We start from the raw sequence: 17,759 nt of genomic DNA, 5'->3' as shown, positions 1-17,759 counted from the left end.
AAACAGAGTTGGGTCAATTTTTTTTTTTACTCTTTCCTTTTTACAAGTCAACGTGAAGCGCAGACTTTCAGCTTTATTTTTTCATAGTCCCTCACTTGCTTATGAAGTAACTGAATAAACTCCGTGGTTGCACGAATATCGCAGCTGTCGCCTTGGAGATTCTCTGCCGTTCAGTTTTGTTTACCATGGCAACGCAGCCTCCTGAGCCGAGTGCGGTAAGGCTCTTCGGCTGCGTGCACCTGCTGACAGAAGCTTCATGATGCGAAAAGCATCAGAGGAAATAAGAAACAGAACGTCTGCGAACTACAGAATCCAAACCTAAGAGATCGGCCTCTGCAAAAGCGAACCATCCTGTGCTGCAGGTTGATTTTTAGTAATAGCATCTATGACAAACTGCTACCACTGCAAGAATGAAACTTGCAGCACGTCGGTTTTTCTCTCCCCGCGTTTCCGCTTAGCATTAGAAGCTCGTGAGTTTTGTGGCCACAAATACGAGATGTGAGAGACGATCTCACAGAAGTGGAGGAAATATTATCGAGCAGCCTATTTATGGTTGTCGGCACACCGAATAGCATAGAAACGGTTCACATGTGCCACGTATTTAACGAGGCCGTCGGCTCTCCTTTCTTTTTTACACCTGAGTCTGTTCTGATTGTGAGGTTGCATCATCATCATCAGAGCCCCGCCTGCTGTCTGCACAGTGCGCTGTCTGCACAGTGCGCTGTCTGCACCGACTGTTATTTGTTACTCTGTGCATTTAAATCCCTCCGCGTTACATTTACAAAAACAAAACAAAGGACAAGTTTCACAAAGTAGCGTAATGAGTTCCAATTTATTCCACAACTGATCAGACACACATTCACATTTTCGTCGTTACAAGCAGGCCTGCTTCACTCTCCTGCTGCTGTTCTTTCAACCCAGACTTCTTTAAGACTAAACAGCTGTTAGGTTCAGGCAGATCCAGGTTTCTGTCAGGGGTGTTGTGAGCCCTCACTGAACCGTTTGCTCAGTCTCACAATGCAAGTGCATTCTTTTAACCTTTTTAGGCAACGGATTAAACTAAAAAGGCCATTTGGTGTTCCATCAGCCCATCCTCACTCACCCCGACCCCCCTGAATCACCGTCATTTCCTCCCTTTGTTTTTCATCCTTAAAACAAAACACACAAACCCCAAAATTTAACATAAATGAACCACAAGGCTCAGTTTGGCTCTGCTGGGAGTGCGCCACACACGCCTGCTATATACTAATCTTACAAGATATACAAGATGACCTGTTTTGGAGTGCAAGAGCTGCTTTCAAATTTGTGTCACATCGCAGACGAGGCCGATGGTAGGCGATCTCAAAATGTCGCCGTGGCGACAGGCTGCTAGCAGCTGATAAGATTTGCTATAAACTGACAATACAGTCCTATAACTTATGTACAATTTACTTCATCTCCATGTGAGTGCAAAATAAACGTATTCCTGACGCGACCGAATGGCTGGGAAAAAGAAACGAGGTAAAACATATTTACAGTATTACAAAAAAAAAAGGTCACAAATCAAAATACCTGACAGACACCAAAATGCAACAGATATGGCTTCATGACATACTGAGAACGATAGCTTAAATTCAACAGCAGAACATTTTTGACATTTAGAAAACAAAAAACAACAAAAAGGAGCGAAATCAAAGACGAGAGAAACACCAAGCACATGTGAACGTGTGATTGTGGGATTTCACTCCATCCGATGCTCATTTGGTAAACAGAAACTTTGGTAAAGTGAAAATAAATACACACAAATTATTCATAAAAACCCCCAAAACATCCTGTTGTTATCAAGTATTCCGGTTCGCGTCGCAGCTCCTTACGTAAAGCTGCTGCTACTTCATCGATCACACGTCACTGGTCCTTCCAGAAATACAAATAAATAAGCTCAATTTAACCTCATTTGGCTTCTGTTCTGTACAACAATCATAAATGTAAACTGAGACAGACTGAGCGTGACTTAAGGCAGTAAAACAAAAAAAAAACAAAAAATGTAAATACAGGAGGAACCCAGCAGTGGACTGAATGATGCAAATGGTCCCAGCAGGTCTATTTGGGTGGCAGCGGGTTGTCGGGGGTTGCTGGAGACGCCACGTCCTTGTAACAGTTATCGATCTGCTCCTTGTACATCTTCATCACCACCGGCCGCTTCAGCTTCATGGTGGGGCCTGCGGGAAGAGCAAAGAGGATTCGTGCTGTTTAACTCCTGCGAGGTGTAGAGTGACTGCAGCCTGAGCCGTACCAGCGCATCACCACATACATCCTCCCGGCCTGCTGCAACTTATGTTTCTCTGTAACGCACTTATTTGAGCTACCGTACTCAATATCACATGTGTTTTAGCTCCAAAAAGGCAGGAAATACCCAAATGTGAGTAACTGTGACTACAAATGGATGTGAAAACATCATCATCATCTTATTAAATGTCGTTTCAAAGCCGTTGTCTAATAAAATAAACCGCGCATTCGCTCACCCAGCTCTCCTCCGCCGACAGAGAAGTCTCGATCCAGGACGACCCACTTCTGAATGCGCTGAGCGTTGGAGGTGGACTTCTCGTTGACTCTTTTGATGCCCTCCTGGATGGCAGCGTTGACCGCAGGGTCTCGTCCGCCTGAGATCTCGGAGACGCGCGTGGCCTTGCTGCCCAGCTGCCTGCACAACTCCACAGCTTCTGGCGTCAGCTCGTCCTGTGGATCGCCCGTGTCTGGGTTCACTTGGCACTGGAGGGTGAGGAAAAAAATCAAATAAATATCAGTAACCAAAACAGCACGATTCTGAAAATCCCAACTGTGTAGTTTCTCAAAGCGACCACCAGGTGTCAGTGCTCCTTTCCTCACTATCTGTTAAAGCAGATGCACTGATGCAGTGAGCTTCTGACACCCCCCTCACTCCTCCCCTGTTCTCACTGTCTGAATCTTTACCTTGATGGTGAGCAGCATGGACAGAAACTTCCTCTTGTCTCCGACCAGCATGGCGTTGCTAATCAGCGGCACGGCCTCCTTCACCGCATCCTCTATGGGGACGGGAGGGATGTTCTCGCCGCCGGCTGTGATGATCAGCTCTGTGAGCGAAGAGAAGAACAAACCTGAAGCAATCGGCCTGTAACAGGATATAAGACTGAAAGCAGAACTGATGCTCTTCATTTAAATAGATAAATAGAAATCTGGTACAGTTCCAGCAGAGTGCGATTTAGCTCAGGCAGTACCTTTAATCCGCCCGGTGATGAAGAGGAACCCGTTCTCGTCTTGCTTGCCCAGGTCACCCGAGTGCAGCCAGCCCTCCGCGTCCAGCGCCTCCTCTGTCTTGTCGGGCATATTGAGGTAACCCATAAAGACGTGGCGTCCCCAGAAGCAGATCTCGCCGTTTCCCTCCTCGTCTTTGTTGTGCAGCTTTGTTTTGCACCCTGGGAGCTCGATACCGCAGCTGCAAGAGAGCAGTCGTGTAACTCACCAGCGAGTATCAGTCGTTCCCTGCAAGCCGTCAAACCAATGCAAAGAGAAAAATGTACCTGGTGAGCTTGAAGGCATCGTGGCGGGAGATGGTGTGAGGGCCGCTGCTCTCGCTCATGCCGTACAGTTCGCAAAGAGGAATGTTGAGGCTGAGGAAGAACTCCAGGGTGTCTTTGGTGATGGGGGCGGCGCCTGTGTAGCACTTGGTGCAGCGGTCCAGGCCCAGGGCCTTACGCACCTTTTTGAACACAAGCTTTTTGGCTACGTGATAGCTGACCGGAGCGCTGCCTGGTGCCGAATTCCTGGGGAGAAAGAGTGAAAGAGAACGCAGCGTGAGGTGGAAGGCTATCCCAGCTGATGGAAATAAATAAATAGTTGTTTCAACAACAATCCTGCATCTGCGGTGATGTTCCACAAGAACATTTCAGCAAACTGAAACAGGAACCTCCCACCTCTGAGGAAACGACTCAGCCCCTTCTTAAAAAAAACAAAAACATATACTTACTGGTTGAGCTTGCTCAGATTGGTCCGCAGACCCACGTCTTTGGCCCAGGCAGCCACTTTCCTTCGCACGGTGGAAGACTTTGCTCCAACAGCTTTCATCTTCTCCTGCATCTTCTCCCAGACACGTGGGACGCCCATGAAGGCCGTCGGACGCGCCTCCTTCAAAGTGTCTACCAGCGAACCCTGTAAAAAACAGGAAAATACAAATAAAAATCACACATTTTCACAACTTACACAAAAAGAGGAAGTGTGAAAGAAACAGAAGCCGTTTGTGTAACAGACGGACTACAGAGCCACGTGAGGAACCAGAGGGGGGCGCTATGCTACTTTTCTGTTACAGGCTAAAATTGCTGTAGTGCAAATGTGAGGGTGATCAACGGGGGAGGGGGGGTTACTTAATTTTACATCATTTAAATTACTGATGGGTATTTGTAATCAGACACTTGGTTCTTGTTCTATAGCAGCCACAAAGAACCATGACCGTACAGCAGGCCTGTTATATTGACCGTACTGTGCAGGTGAACCTATTAAACGGGCTGATGAGCGTTTATTTCGGGCGCCGGCGTGTTTGTGTTGTCCGTTTGTGGTGTGTGTCTCACCTTCAGGGCGTCGGGCTGAGCGAAGTAAGTCACCCCTCCGATCTTCATGGCGATCCAGATGTCGACCATCTGGGCCGCGATGTGGCTCAGAGGCAGGTAGCTGACCACCACCTCCTGAGCCTGGGAGGCCGCGGTGAGACTCACATGCTTGGCGGTGGAGTAAGCGGTCCAGGTTAGCTGAGAGAGTAAAGATGAGGTGCTGTGATTGTTGTGGGCGCACAAGTGTTTCACATCTTTACTGTAACAGTAGATCAATACTAATCAACTGATTAGAGGCACATTGCCTCACAAAGCTCCTGAGGATGTGAGGATGGGTGGAGCTTACGTTGTCGTGGCTGAGCATGACTCCTTTGGGCTGGCCCGTGGTCCCTGAGGTGTAAATGAGCGAGCAGCACTGGTTGGGCTTCTGGCTGGCGATGATGGCATCGAGGGGAGCGTCGGGCTCGTCGCGTCCAAGCTCCAAGAACTCGGCCCACTGTGGCACGCAAAGAAAAATAAAAACACTTCGATCGTGCCTCTTGTGCTCAGCAGCTTCTTTTTATGCACGGGAGTGTGCGCTTACCGTGTACAGGTTTGGTCTCTTCTCTTTTAGTTCGTCTTTGTACTGGACGATGGCTTTCAAGTGTGGCAGCTGGTCTTCGATCTGTGGACGGATGTGAAGACGATCAGTAAATCCACTCGTGGGATTCCTTCAGTATAAGTTACTACTTTTACAGCTTGGTTTAATAAACGCACATATTATTATTATGTTTTTTTGTTCAGCTGTGCCTGAAATCTGTTCAGCGTGTTGCTCCACATCCACGTGTAACTCACTCTCATCTTACCTGAAGGATCTTCTGCAGCTGTTTGTGGTTCTCCACCACGATGATATTGGCCTTGGAGTTTTCTGCTACATACTGGCACGCCTCAGGAGAGTTGGTGGTGTAGATGCCCACAGCAAACCCACTGTGAGACAGAGACACGTCACACAGTCAGCTATAGAGCCATTTACTTCTCTATATTGTTCCAATCGAATCAATATCCAGTCATGTTGATTAAGAGGCCTTCCATTTGCAGATATGCATTTGATAAGTCAATATAGATATTGTTCATTTACTTCCAGTCGCCATGGAAACAAAAGCTTGCAGGTGAATCAGAAGCGCCGAGTTGCATTCAAGTCATACGACGGATGAATTGAGCGCTCTTGGTGGAAATGTATCAGAAATGCATCAGCACATGAATCAGGTTTGTGTTGCATCTGTGCAGCTGCTGACCAAAGGTATAAGTCAGCCAATCAAGTGAGAGCTTTCACCAAGGTACATTTAAGACTTTTAAGACAATTTGTTATCACACAGAATGCAATTAAACATTCATTTTAATGGCTGCAAAAAGGAGAAAATCAGTAGTCTCGCAGTTATTTGCTGAAAGTGTGACTTGACTGACATCTACAGGACGCCTGTCGCTGTAAATAAAACTGACCTGACCTGAATCAGCGGCAGACTGAAGTTATTTTCGTGGCACTTTTCATACGTAAAAAACGAAACTATGTTCATCAAAATGAAGCGCAGGGCTGCTCCCAACAGTGGGTGGAGAACATGCAACATGCAAATGAAAAGCAAATCACTTTAACCCTGCATTTCAACAAAGCAGCAACATGTTAAATGTTTGCTCTGACTGAGCTGCAGATGCCCGAAAATTCAGATCACCTGACGACATCCCGATGTTACCACAGGAGAACCAGTCCTCCCCGTCTGTCTTTTTCTTAACAATCTGATGAAAATGGGTCAACAGAACCCACCTGACCTATGACAGCACTGTTTTACTAGAATACCTAGCTCCCGCTCTAAAAGACAGTGAGATATGATGCAGGATGCGATTCAAATGTTTTGCTTCGGTGTGGAAATCTGAGCCTTAAACTGAAGTTTCCAAACATGACCTGATTGCATTCATCACGACCGGTTTGTTGACATTCCAGCTGACCTTTTTGTTGTGATCATTACGCAGGGAGCGGCGTTTAAGCATGCACAGTATTGGTATCAGAGTGCGTGGAAAGAATGAGCTTCTCTATAAACAGATTTAAGACTTTTAAGAATCAAAGCAAACATGAAAATGTCACCAGAATCGGCGTGAAAAGACCCGGTTCAGCATAACAGATGTTTGGTGATGTCAGCAGCTGAGCCGGGGTACATCTGGCCTCAGCCAATCAGTGCCTTTAGACTCTTACTTTGGCTCAAGGGTCTCAGTTTCTTGGAATTTCTTGCACTCTTTTTAGCGTGTTGGATAACAAGCATGGGTTCATTCATAGTGAATACTTATGCAGCAAAGCTGAGAAGCTTGTGATTGCTGTTATGTGATCAGTGCACAGACACAGAGTACAAACACAACACAGATGGATAAATAAGCCTTAAAAAGCACATTAGCATTATCAGGAAAATGCACTGATTGGATCTAGAGCAGGGCGATATGACCAAAAATATTTATCGCGATATAGATTTCAAAATTTGCGATAACGATATAACTGACGATATAATTGACACTAGACAAAATACTTTACAACTCCACAACTTTATTAGTGAAAAAAAACATCTATGTATTTTCACTTAAACAAGCAGCTGTTTTTTATGTGCATTAAAATAAATATAAAAATGTAACAGTGCAAATGCAAAATCCTCGCTGACAGTTTAACCAAAAGGCATTTCCAGTGGAAACTGGCAGACATATCCTCAGCATAACCATGTATAACATCCACAACACTTAAAAAGAGGTTATACACACACAATACGGTAACATTATGTTGAAGCACAGTACGTATCACTCCGCCAGGCTCCTCCCTCGTCATCATAAATAATGCTGTTCCAGGTTCAACATTGCAAGTGACCAATCACCTTCTCCTGACGTCATCCGCGACCTCGAAAAAAGCAAACGCCTTCAAAAAATCTACTTCACTTGCGAGAAGAGAAACCGCCTCTGTAAGGGCGATATGTATAATGCTTACCGTTTATTAAAGAAAAGTATCCTGAAATGCAAAGAATTCAAGTTCCCGGATGGGCGGACAGAAGCGGTTTCTCTTCTCGCAAGTGAAGTAGATTTTTTGAAGGCGGTATTTTTCAAAGACACAAAGACATTGGTCACTTGCAATGTTGACCCTGGAACAACATTTATTATGACGATGTGGGAGCAACGCCGACACGAGGATATCAGATCATCCCTGCGGACGACAGCTGTAACGCTCCGACAATCCATCAAGCGGTGCGGCTTCGTAGCTCAGCAAAGTCGTACTGAAACATTTGACAGATTTTCGAGCGCCGTGCACATAAAATCGTTTCGAGGTCAGTAAACACAACCAGAGTTCAGACATAAGGCACACGGGATTATAAGGGGCTCTGTCGACTTTCAGACAAATCAAAGGATTGATTTTAAGTGCGCCGTATTTTCCAAACAACACGGTAATAACGACGGCCCGCTAGCATGTGCTACCAAAAATAGTGCTTTGTTGTGTATCTGACGGACGAAAGCTAAACCAGTTCCACACCAGTGAAGCTGCAGCATTTTTACAAACCAGTTCTGGCTCATCTGTTTCATTCAACGATCCACTTTCGCTCTTCTCATTCTGCATCGCCTTTTTCACCATGTGCGTATGAAAACAAAGGCACTGCGCATGCGCGTTTTACCCATATTTTATCGTGATATTTCATTTTCTTGTCGTTGCCCCACATTACACCGGTATTACCGTGAACGGGATGATATGGCCCAGCCCTAATTGGATCCACAGCGGATCAGTTCAGAAGAGGAATCGAATCATCGCATGTATGAGCACAAGCTCTTGTAAAGTGAATCGAAGTTGAGTGCAGCACCCCAGTGAACACGCATAGTTTCAACCATCCATCAAAAAGACGGTATTGCTCTGGCACATAGGACACACCAGCAAACGCGCTGCCACACGTAAACATCAGCATGTAATAAGATATCCACAGATACAGAGAGCAGGAGGATTAGGGTCATGTAAAGGAAATATTCAGGGCTGACGATGAAACTCACCCCGCCAAAATGGCTCCGATGTCTGCGACGAACCACTCAACGGAGTTGAAGCCCAAGATCCCAACGCCGTGGTAACGCTCCAGTCCGAGCTGTAAAAGCCAGAGCGCACTTAGAGTCACAGCAGATCTGGCACAAGTCTCACTTCCATCGTTGCGATTGTTGTTACAAATCCCTTGTTTAATATTTACCTTTTGTTATTACTTCGGGGTATTTTGTATTTGACAGGATAAAGCTCAGAAGGGTCTGCTTGTTACAAACTAGAGTGCAGACAAATACATGCACCAGATTTAGCCTGATGTTCTTTTCACGAAACACAGAGACAGTTTGAGCCGTCAGGTCTTCCAGCTGATGCAGGTGGGACCTGAGGTTAGCTGTGCATTACATTCAGCTGCAGCCAGCATTCATCAAGTCGTTCATTCATTGTTGAAAGATAATAATCAGGTGTAGCTGACTGTGTTAGGGAAGCACAAAACAAAAACTATCTGAGCTTTATTTATCGTGAGCGAGGGCGAAGTTCAGGTCTAAGAGTTGGATTCGAGGTTGGTTTGTGTGTGTGAGACGCAGAGAGAAACGTCCGAGTTTGTGTGTGTGTCAGTAGAAATGAGTCAGCCTGCTGTCTAACTTTGCAGAGTTTCACGTGAAACAATGACACGCTCTGTCCTGCTGAGACCTCGCCGTCTGGCCTGACATTTCAACCCTTTGGTGCGGCGACACGTGCTGTCTAGACAGACTCGGCACGAAGACGAACGGACGTTAAAACGGCTCGAAGAACTCGAGGACTGTTGTTGGAAACAGAAATGTGTTGATGCTGAGGAAGCCCAGCTGCTCGGGGGGAGGGGGCAAAGAAAGGTTTTGGCACCACACTGTGTGTCAGAGCTGAAAGCAGTAATTCTTCTTCTTCTTATTGATTTATCTGCTTTTTATCCGTTTTTTATGAGCCATCACTAAGATTTCGTCCAGGAAATGTTGGGATAATCAGATCCAGAGAGTGTCTGCAGTTATTCTCTCACGTGTAGCGCACAGCTGTGCCCGCCAGCTCTTCGCTACTGCTGGTTATATTATGTTGCTGCCTGTGTGAGGCAGCACACGGGTCAGGAAGGCCATAGCCATCTTTATCTTTCTTCTTCTGGCTGAACAGGAAGTGCATTTGGCGTTTAAAAGTCAGCCAAATCAAATCTGCGGAGCCGCCTGCTGTGGTGACAACAGCAGCCAAAATTCTCTTTCACTGTCTGACAGACGAGCCACCGTTTCTGAGCATTTGGTATTCTTGCTCAAAAACTGAACTCAGCTTAATTTTATGTCCTTAAAGTAACGAATCAACCGTAGATGGAAACTTTTGCAGCGTTACCCAAAGAATAAAAGAAAAACTACCTTCAGGAAGCTCTTGGCAGCGATGCGGCAGGTCTGGTAGTAATCTTTGTATTTCAGGCTTTTCTGCTGGTCGCCCTCCTTCCAGCACAGAGCCGTATATTCGCCGTAGCGCTCCACGGTCGAGACGAACATCTGGTTGACCGTCAAAGCGGGTTCAGCGGCCAGACCGGACTCCTCCATCCTCAGCTTCACCTCTCCATCGCGCTGCGTCGTCCACAGACGGGGTTCTGCTGCCGGCACCGACAGGGAGTCTGGGCGCTGGGCGCTCACTGGAAGATGTGCAAATAACAGTCAGAGAATCGATCGAAGGCGGGCCTCGGCAATAGATCTGTACGCATCTGCCGTCCTTGAAAACTGCGACAAACACCCTTTATTTAAGGTGTTAATGGCGATACCATCCAGCTGCAGGCCTACGATAAATCTGCAAAGTCACACGGGTTCAAAACTAGTGTCAGCCAATGGTAACAGAGCTGGCATGAGTCACAGTGACAGCCAAGAGTTAGCAATCGCTTCAGGTTGGCTAGAAATGACAGTCTTTAAAAACAAAAAGTGGTATCATTTTAAAAGCTTTATAAATAATAAAATATAAATACAACTTCCAGCACGCCATGCGAGTGTACCGATGGACTTCCTGGTTAAAATTATGATCAGATAATCTTTAAATAAAACCGTCTGTTTGCCAACAATCTCCGATTATCACTTATCGTAGGGGGCCGAGGACTTGCACCAAAACTCTGACAACAAAACCAATCGATTTGTAATCGTTTCTGCAGGGAAGCCCCGCCTCCATGTTCTGCTCTCACACTCAGAGACAAACTGCCAGCAGGATGTTTGAATATGCAGCAGAACAGCGTCACACGGAGGGTTTATGACTATTTACGATTCATTTAGAGCAGGGCTGTAAATACTCTATCATGAAAAAGCCACCAGCAGTTATTATTACATGTTAAGAGTTCCTCTTTAAGAATCATTATAAACGAATGATAACGAATGTCAATTAACTTTGGGTCACAGTGCAAAGTTCCCCTTTCGTGGTTATAAACAGATCGCGGAGCAACGCGTGTGCCGGGGTTTTTCCTCACTCACTGAGGCGGGAAAGAATGTCACCGTTTAAAGGCAGGAAAAGGGAAGTGGAGCTCGCTCTGCCGAAGAACGCAGAGTTCATTCACGTCTGTTTGCTCTGCTTCCTCAGGAAGGAGAAAAAAAAGATAACATCAGCATTTACAGCGAGCACAGAGATGGGATAAAACCCGAGGTCACGACCTATCTGTACGGATGCTTGAGCCTAAAAATGAAACTGATGTCGTCTAATTGTACGTCTGCATGCTGCTTATCGCAATTCTTCCAGCGCCGCCCTGGTGAACGCCGGATGCTCGGGAGCGCCCGAGAAAGTGTAAACACGCTCCCTCTGCACTCACCTGCTGGTGTGTTTGAGCTCTGCTCCGCGGGGACCTCTGTAGTCTTGGTGCTGCTGGTGGCTGCGTCATGGGCGCCGGTCTCCTCTTCCCTTTCCCCTGCGGACTCTTCCTCTGAAGATTCACTAAAGAAAAAGGAAGGAGAAAAAAAAACAGTTACGTGTGGGTCAGCAGGTGGAAGAGGGTGGGAATCCTGAGAGCAAAGATCATGCCCTCATCCCAACTGTTGTTGGTGTAAACACCGTCACTACCTCTCTGTAGGCAGTTCAAACAAAGAGGGGCTTATTTTAGGGGCGTGTAACTTGTGTTGACGTACTTTGCTGTGTCCACGATGCCGTCATCGAGGGAGGCCGCGCTGTCCACTGTAACACAGGGCGACTCCAGGAAACCGACTTCTCTGGGAGGCTCCGTCACCCCTGACATGCTGGTGGACTCGCACAAAGTTACTGAAACAGAGGATGGTCAGGGTGTCACAACAAGGAAACAGTTACACACATGACTGAGAGGCTCCAAGAGAAAGACCCCTCCCCCCAGCTGGATCCCAGGAGTGGAGCATTTGGGGGATTTGTGCTGTAATAACTAAATAATTTAAGTAGTTTGCTATTTAGATCTTAGACTATAAAGAATCATAACTGACAAAGAAATAAGATCCAAAGGAGCAAATACTGAAACATCTGGCTTTCCTTGTCTAATTAGCGCACAGCTCAGCTGACACCAACGTGTGACAGCCAGCAGTGGGCGGTACTCACAGAAGTCGTGCGTCCTGTAGGGCACTAGGTCATGTAACCCTAACTCTAACCCTTGCAGTTGTAGTGTTCTTGCAAAGTGTCACGAACCTGCCCGACTTCTGTCTCATGATCAGATAAAATGCAGCTGCTTAGAAATCTCACCGAGATCATTGCGACCATAAAAAAGCCGATCTCTGCTCAGGACGTGCAGAGAGCGACCTGTGACGGCTCGATTGGATCCGACTTCATGAGCTGTTAAAAGCCTGGATGATAACGCAACATATGGAGCCTGGCTAGCAAACACACGTTACAGATAACGCCGTCTTTCTACTAATAATTGACTGTGACTGCTGCGCTTGGTCAACAAAACACCTCAATAAAGAATATTTACACTGCTCCACCCTCCTGGTGTCGAGTGGAAGAGAAACGGGAAAAACAAAGGAAACTGGTGATGATTGTGAAATAATTTTGAAAGATACAACAGAAAGAAAGTGGAAACCCCAACTGGGACATTAGAGCGTGTCCCAACTGGGACATTAGAGCGTGTCCCACCTGGGGACATGTTCCCTCTTCTCTCAATGATCTTGTGATTTACATGCCAAGCCGACCGTACCACCCCCTTCCCCTTTTCCTGCCTTTCCCACCATTTCGTTCATCACAGGAACCACGTCAGACCTCTCTATCATTCAAACCACTGCTGTTGCCGAGCTGGACACCCCCTCCTCTCCCTTTCCTCTTTGGTAAATCACAGGACTGATCTGTTTATGTAAGAGGGCTGAAAACACATACCAGCAGCTTCATCTATCTGCTCTAGCAGCAGCACATCATTTCTCACCTTTTGGGGCCCATGGGGGGGGGAAAAAAAACAGAAACAAACAAGCTCCAGAGAGCCAAAAATAATTTTTGTGACACATTTGAAACATATTCCCAACCTAAACTTTCCATAGTGGAATAAAACACAGGTCAGCTGGATTATTTCATGTATGAATTGCATCTAAACTGGAAGAATTCATCACATTTGGCCAAAAACATGTCCCTGAGGAGCAACATGGGCTTGATTTGGATTTGATCAGGATGTTTAAAGGTCTCTCTGTGGACGCATCGCCTCCGGTGCAGCTGCAGATTCCTCTGTTGCAGTTGTGGGTGGCTGAAGGTGGAGGCAAGCAGGCAGGCCTGGGACTGACAGGGGGCAGATATTTAAAATCACCTCCCCTCCTCTTATTTCAGTCACTGCTGCGTTCTTGTGACGTGATGGGGAGGATTCTGAGCGTGACGCTGATCTCGAGGTTCAATCGCTCATCAACCCTACCAGTCTGCAAACGGACATGTGAAGGCTGAATATAGCCTTTAGAAACCCAGTGAGCTTTCATCACATTAAAAACCCCTGAGACGCGTGCCTGTCACACAGGCCTGGTATGAATCCCCCCCTGCTGTTCATCTGGCAGCAAAAACACCTTGAAAACATCCATCGGTGGTCAACAAGGTTATTGATCCATGAGCAGGCTAAGAATACATTTCCCCGGCTGCTGTGATAAACTTTCAGTTTTTCCAATCAATAATTTTTCTTCTGTGGTTTTCTGATAATCACCCATGAGAAATATGTGGATTTCCCATTTAATTATCTCTCAATCACCAAAATCACAAACCCATATCCTTTAGAAACAAGCCGGAAACCTCTGATTCTCTTACCTGATATAGATTAACCCGTCAATCAATGACTGATTGAGCCATGGCTTTACTTCCTTTACAACAATGTTTCTAATACTCAGTGTGTGTGATGGAGACCTGTACATGTTTAGCAGGTTTGGCCTCTGTCACCACAGCAGCAACATGGATGGCTTTCACCTTGTTTTCAGGATGTGAAAAACTCCCATCTAAAACAGATTCAGTACCCAACACTATCAGAGCAGCTGTGGCCCAGGAAGTAGAGCAGGCGGTCTACCAATCAGAACAACAGTGGATGGATTCCCCAGCTACTCCTGTCTACATGTTGAAGTATTTTGGGTAAGATATCAAAGAAAATGCTTGCATTATTTTTTTTATTTGTTTGCAGTAAAAAGGGCGTTAACTGAGTAGAAAAGGTCTGGACTTGTTCTTTCAGCTCTACAGAGCTGCCGAGCACATTTTTTAATCACTCAGTTAATAAAACGACTGTGCCACAGTTTAGCTTTCCATAGCCCGAGGTGACGTATTCAAATGCACCTGTTTGAGAAGTCACAACCAAAGACCCAACCAATCAATGATCAGAGTAGCTGCACCATCATTTTCTGCTGACTCTCTGATGCTCCTCTTGATGAAGCACAGCCATTCTGCATGCTTTTGTTTTCATGAAGTTTCCTTGTCATAAGACAGCACAGCCAGTGCCAAGGATGAATCATCTGACGGATTCAGCACAGTTGTGCAAAATGCTGCATCCACTCCGGGGGGGGGGGGAATTGTACTGCATAGCAACAGCTGTTTCATTCAGAAAGGGAACAGCAGCAAACCCCCCCCCCCCCCCCCCCCCCCCCCCATTCCTTGAACAAAAAAGTGTCTGCCCCAAAACCAAATGAGGGACTCTCCCCGAAACAATACCACCATGCTTGCAAACTTCACTTGGGTTAATCCCCTTTTAAACTGTACAGTCCAAAAGTCCCCCCCCCCTCTAAATTTTAATTTTTCTTCACTCGAGCTCCATTTCTGTTTGTCCAGAGTAACAGCCACCTCACTTCACCTAAAGCCACAGTGCTGCTGCTCTGAACGAAAGTCAGATACAGTGAATTCCCAAAAATCAGTGAATGTTCTCCTCCTGCTTCCATCCAGCTGCTTCCACGCAGCGCGCACTGGGCGTCATCCTCAGAAACCCCACGGTACACTGGGCACATTTTTTCCAACTTAATCTATTTGCATGCTAAGCAGACTTTTGTTAATGGCTATTTTAAACGTGAACCAAATTACAGGGAGAAATACAGATGGATCTGCTGGGTGGGTTACACCCTTTTAGGAAGAGACCAGGTCTGAGCAGGTTGTCTAGACACACCCAAGCCGTAAATTTAAGACCTTTTTTTCTGTAACACATTTATTATCATGTATTATCCTATTAACGTCTAAAGCAAGCTTCACTGAACCCAGACATAAAAAACTCAAATTATAAACCAGGAAATTGTAGATCTGAAGGCGAAACATCATAATTCAGAGTCCAATCTAAGGCCTGTAAATGCAACACGCACACACGCAGGTGGTTTTATTAACGGAAAAATCGTGACCAACCGGTCTCTGGCCAAACCTGATGTGTCGCCGTGAAACCCAGCTTAAAACAAAACCAGAAAAGCTCCACACAGGGCTCAAATACTCACACTGCATTGCTGGAAGCTGATTCTTATTCCGGTTTGGTTGTCTGTTTCTTCGTGACTAGATTTTTCTTTAATCTTCCGCTTTTTCTTCGTGTTTTCCGTTAACACCGTGGCTTCAGTTTGCCGTTAAACACGCACCAACCGGCCACTGTCTACTCAAGCAGCAGATCATTCATTTTCAAACACACAACCGGCTCCGTGGGTCCCACCCACCCTGAAAAAAAAGAAATCCACCCAGGGTGGGGCCTGTCGGTTTCCTCCGGTCGCACCGCCCCCCTCACAGCACCGCCATTCTGATTGGTTCAAACTGCTCACACCACAGGACCTGGTTTCCATACAAGGCTACGCAGGGCACATGGACACAGAGGGGGCGGAAGTTGCAGTGAGCGCACGAGCTCATCTGCCCCTCCCTCCTCCACCCTCGAGCGTACACGTCGCAGATATGCCGGCTCGAGGGGGGCGGGGGGTTACTATCGGACAAACTGCAGAGCCCTGACAGCTAGCGCGGCTGAGCCTGTGCTTGGCTTTAGCTTCATGGCTTTCCACTGACAGAAACGCGCACTTCAAATGCACCACATCCTGCAACCTACATTATTATAACTACTGCACATGCTCCTTTTCGTCTTCATTAAAGTTTACCAACGACGCCAATTTATGACATGTAAATATAACATAACAAATGTCCACCTACAAAAGAAGAAGCTGAAAATCAGGTTTTTTTCTTTTTGTTTGACAAATTGACAACTGCTACATTTTACTTTCATACTTTTCTATTTGTATTCCACTGCAATTCAACTGGATTTTTTAAAAATCCTCACTCCGGCTCCAGTTCACTGCTCTACTTAGTTTAGAAATGAGGACTTTGCAGTAAAAAGGTGACCTGGTAAACTACAGAGCTCCGACCTTAAGCTTGACAGACCAGTCCTGTATTAATGGTTTTATGAGTCACAACCTAATTGCATTAAAAACAAAGGGATGGGAGGGATGCAGATAAACGCTGTTGACACACACTGAACTTGTGTAAAATATGTAAACAAAGCTGTAATGGGGAACGAGTCCACGACCTCTCGTGAACTGCATGTTTCCCCCGAGGTTAATGAGGGTGTGGAGTCACAGCTGAATTTACAGTACACATCCATCCGTAGCTCAGTGTGAATGTCAGTGAGCTGCTATCAATCCGGTTCACACACAAAAATATGCCGGACGTGTTGTTTCATGACTATTCACTCATGTCCATTGGTGTCACTGATGAATGAAAGAATTTCCTTAAGGCAAATTTCCACTGAAGTCCCGCCTGCATCATTCGAGAGGTGAGGCAGTTCAAGGAGAGGAAGAGGAAAGTACAGAAATGTCCTCCACGGACTAATTACACGAAAACACACACACACAGGATTAAACCTTCACTTGGGCATTTAACCTCACAAGAAATTAATGCCACCTATTTTCAATATTTAATGATATTTTTTATTCAAAAATTTTAATTTTTTTTGCAAATTATAAAATGCGCCTGGATATGCATGGCGTATGTTAACACATGATTATCTTCATGAGCCTTACTTCTCTCTTTTTTTAAGATGAATCTTAAAATGACTCTGAAGATGCGCCCTCATTATTGGTCTATGGAAAGATCAGTATCAGCCAATCGCCGGGAGAGACGAGCACCACACCACAGCATCAGATGACACGCAGGGACCGGCTCATCCAGTACAACCATGCGCACATGCTCTAGAGCTGCAGAATGCATTAGTGCTTACGCAACCCACGCCGAGGGTACGGCCGGTCAGAGGCATCATCTCTTCCTTTCTCTCTCATCCTACTCTCAGACAGCAGCACAGCGCACCGACTCTCAGTTTCTGTCAGAAGTTTTTGTTACGTGCAATAGATTTCCCTTTGATGTCTGTAACGTGCTGTAAATGTCAAAGCATTTTAATATGAAATTAGTTGAATTCTTACTTTACACAGTACTATTTGGTTCAATATATTTAAATGTGCCACCTTTAATAGGCTACATATTTCCACTAGTTTTCTTTGTAAACTGTTAATGTTTAAGGGTACGGTAGTAAAAAGCAGAATATGTTTTTTGGACTAGTGTAATATGAAGGATAAATTGCCCATTTTTAATACTAATATACTGATTGAATGGATGTCTACCTCAATATTATACTTGAATATAAGTGTATTTTGAAAATAATTTTACATTTAAGTAAGAAGGCAGTGCCCTCGAGAAAATCATTTTCTTGTGCAACACCCATTTGTGGTGAGTATTGTCTGTTTTTATGCTTATAATACAACTTTGTGATATAAAGATTTAATTCC

General features: G+C 45.6%; 1 protein-coding gene and 1 long non-coding RNA gene across 2 annotated transcripts; one reads left to right on the top strand and one right to left on the bottom strand.

Annotated features, from left to right (window-relative positions):
• Positions 1 to 813: 813 nt before the first annotated feature.
• Positions 814 to 15,661, bottom strand: acsbg2 (acyl-CoA synthetase bubblegum family member 2). Its single transcript, XM_085387577.1, has 15 exons — positions 15,447 to 15,661; positions 11,700 to 11,829; positions 11,387 to 11,508; positions 9,969 to 10,237; positions 8,598 to 8,686; positions 5,405 to 5,525; positions 5,143 to 5,223; positions 4,906 to 5,055; positions 4,581 to 4,757; positions 3,983 to 4,164; positions 3,537 to 3,779; positions 3,234 to 3,451; positions 2,950 to 3,089; positions 2,502 to 2,748; positions 814 to 2,198 (listed from the first exon to the last, which is right to left on the bottom strand). Exons 1-15 carry the CDS (start codon positions 15,451 to 15,453, stop codon positions 2,080 to 2,082), a joined length of 2,295 nt encoding a protein of 764 aa, XP_085243703.1. The 5' UTR covers positions 15,454 to 15,661; the 3' UTR covers positions 814 to 2,079.
• On the top strand, positions 7,751 to 17,719 carry LOC146650245 (uncharacterized). Its single transcript, XR_014908335.1, has 3 exons — positions 7,751 to 7,888; positions 13,968 to 14,115; positions 17,018 to 17,719. It is a non-coding gene; the product is annotated as an uncharacterized LOC146650245 (long non-coding RNA).
• The last annotated feature ends 40 nt before the right edge of the window (positions 17,720 to 17,759 follow it).

Source organism: Rhamphochromis longiceps, linkage group LG17 (assembly GCF_057381845.1).
Source record: "Rhamphochromis longiceps isolate RC_006_pf linkage group LG17, R_longiceps_female_GT1.1, whole genome shotgun sequence".
Taxonomy (NCBI): domain Eukaryota; kingdom Metazoa; phylum Chordata; class Actinopteri; order Cichliformes; family Cichlidae; genus Rhamphochromis; species Rhamphochromis longiceps.
The sequence above is the reverse complement of the archived record's forward strand: the minus strand, read 5'-3'. Positions and strand labels throughout refer to the sequence as shown.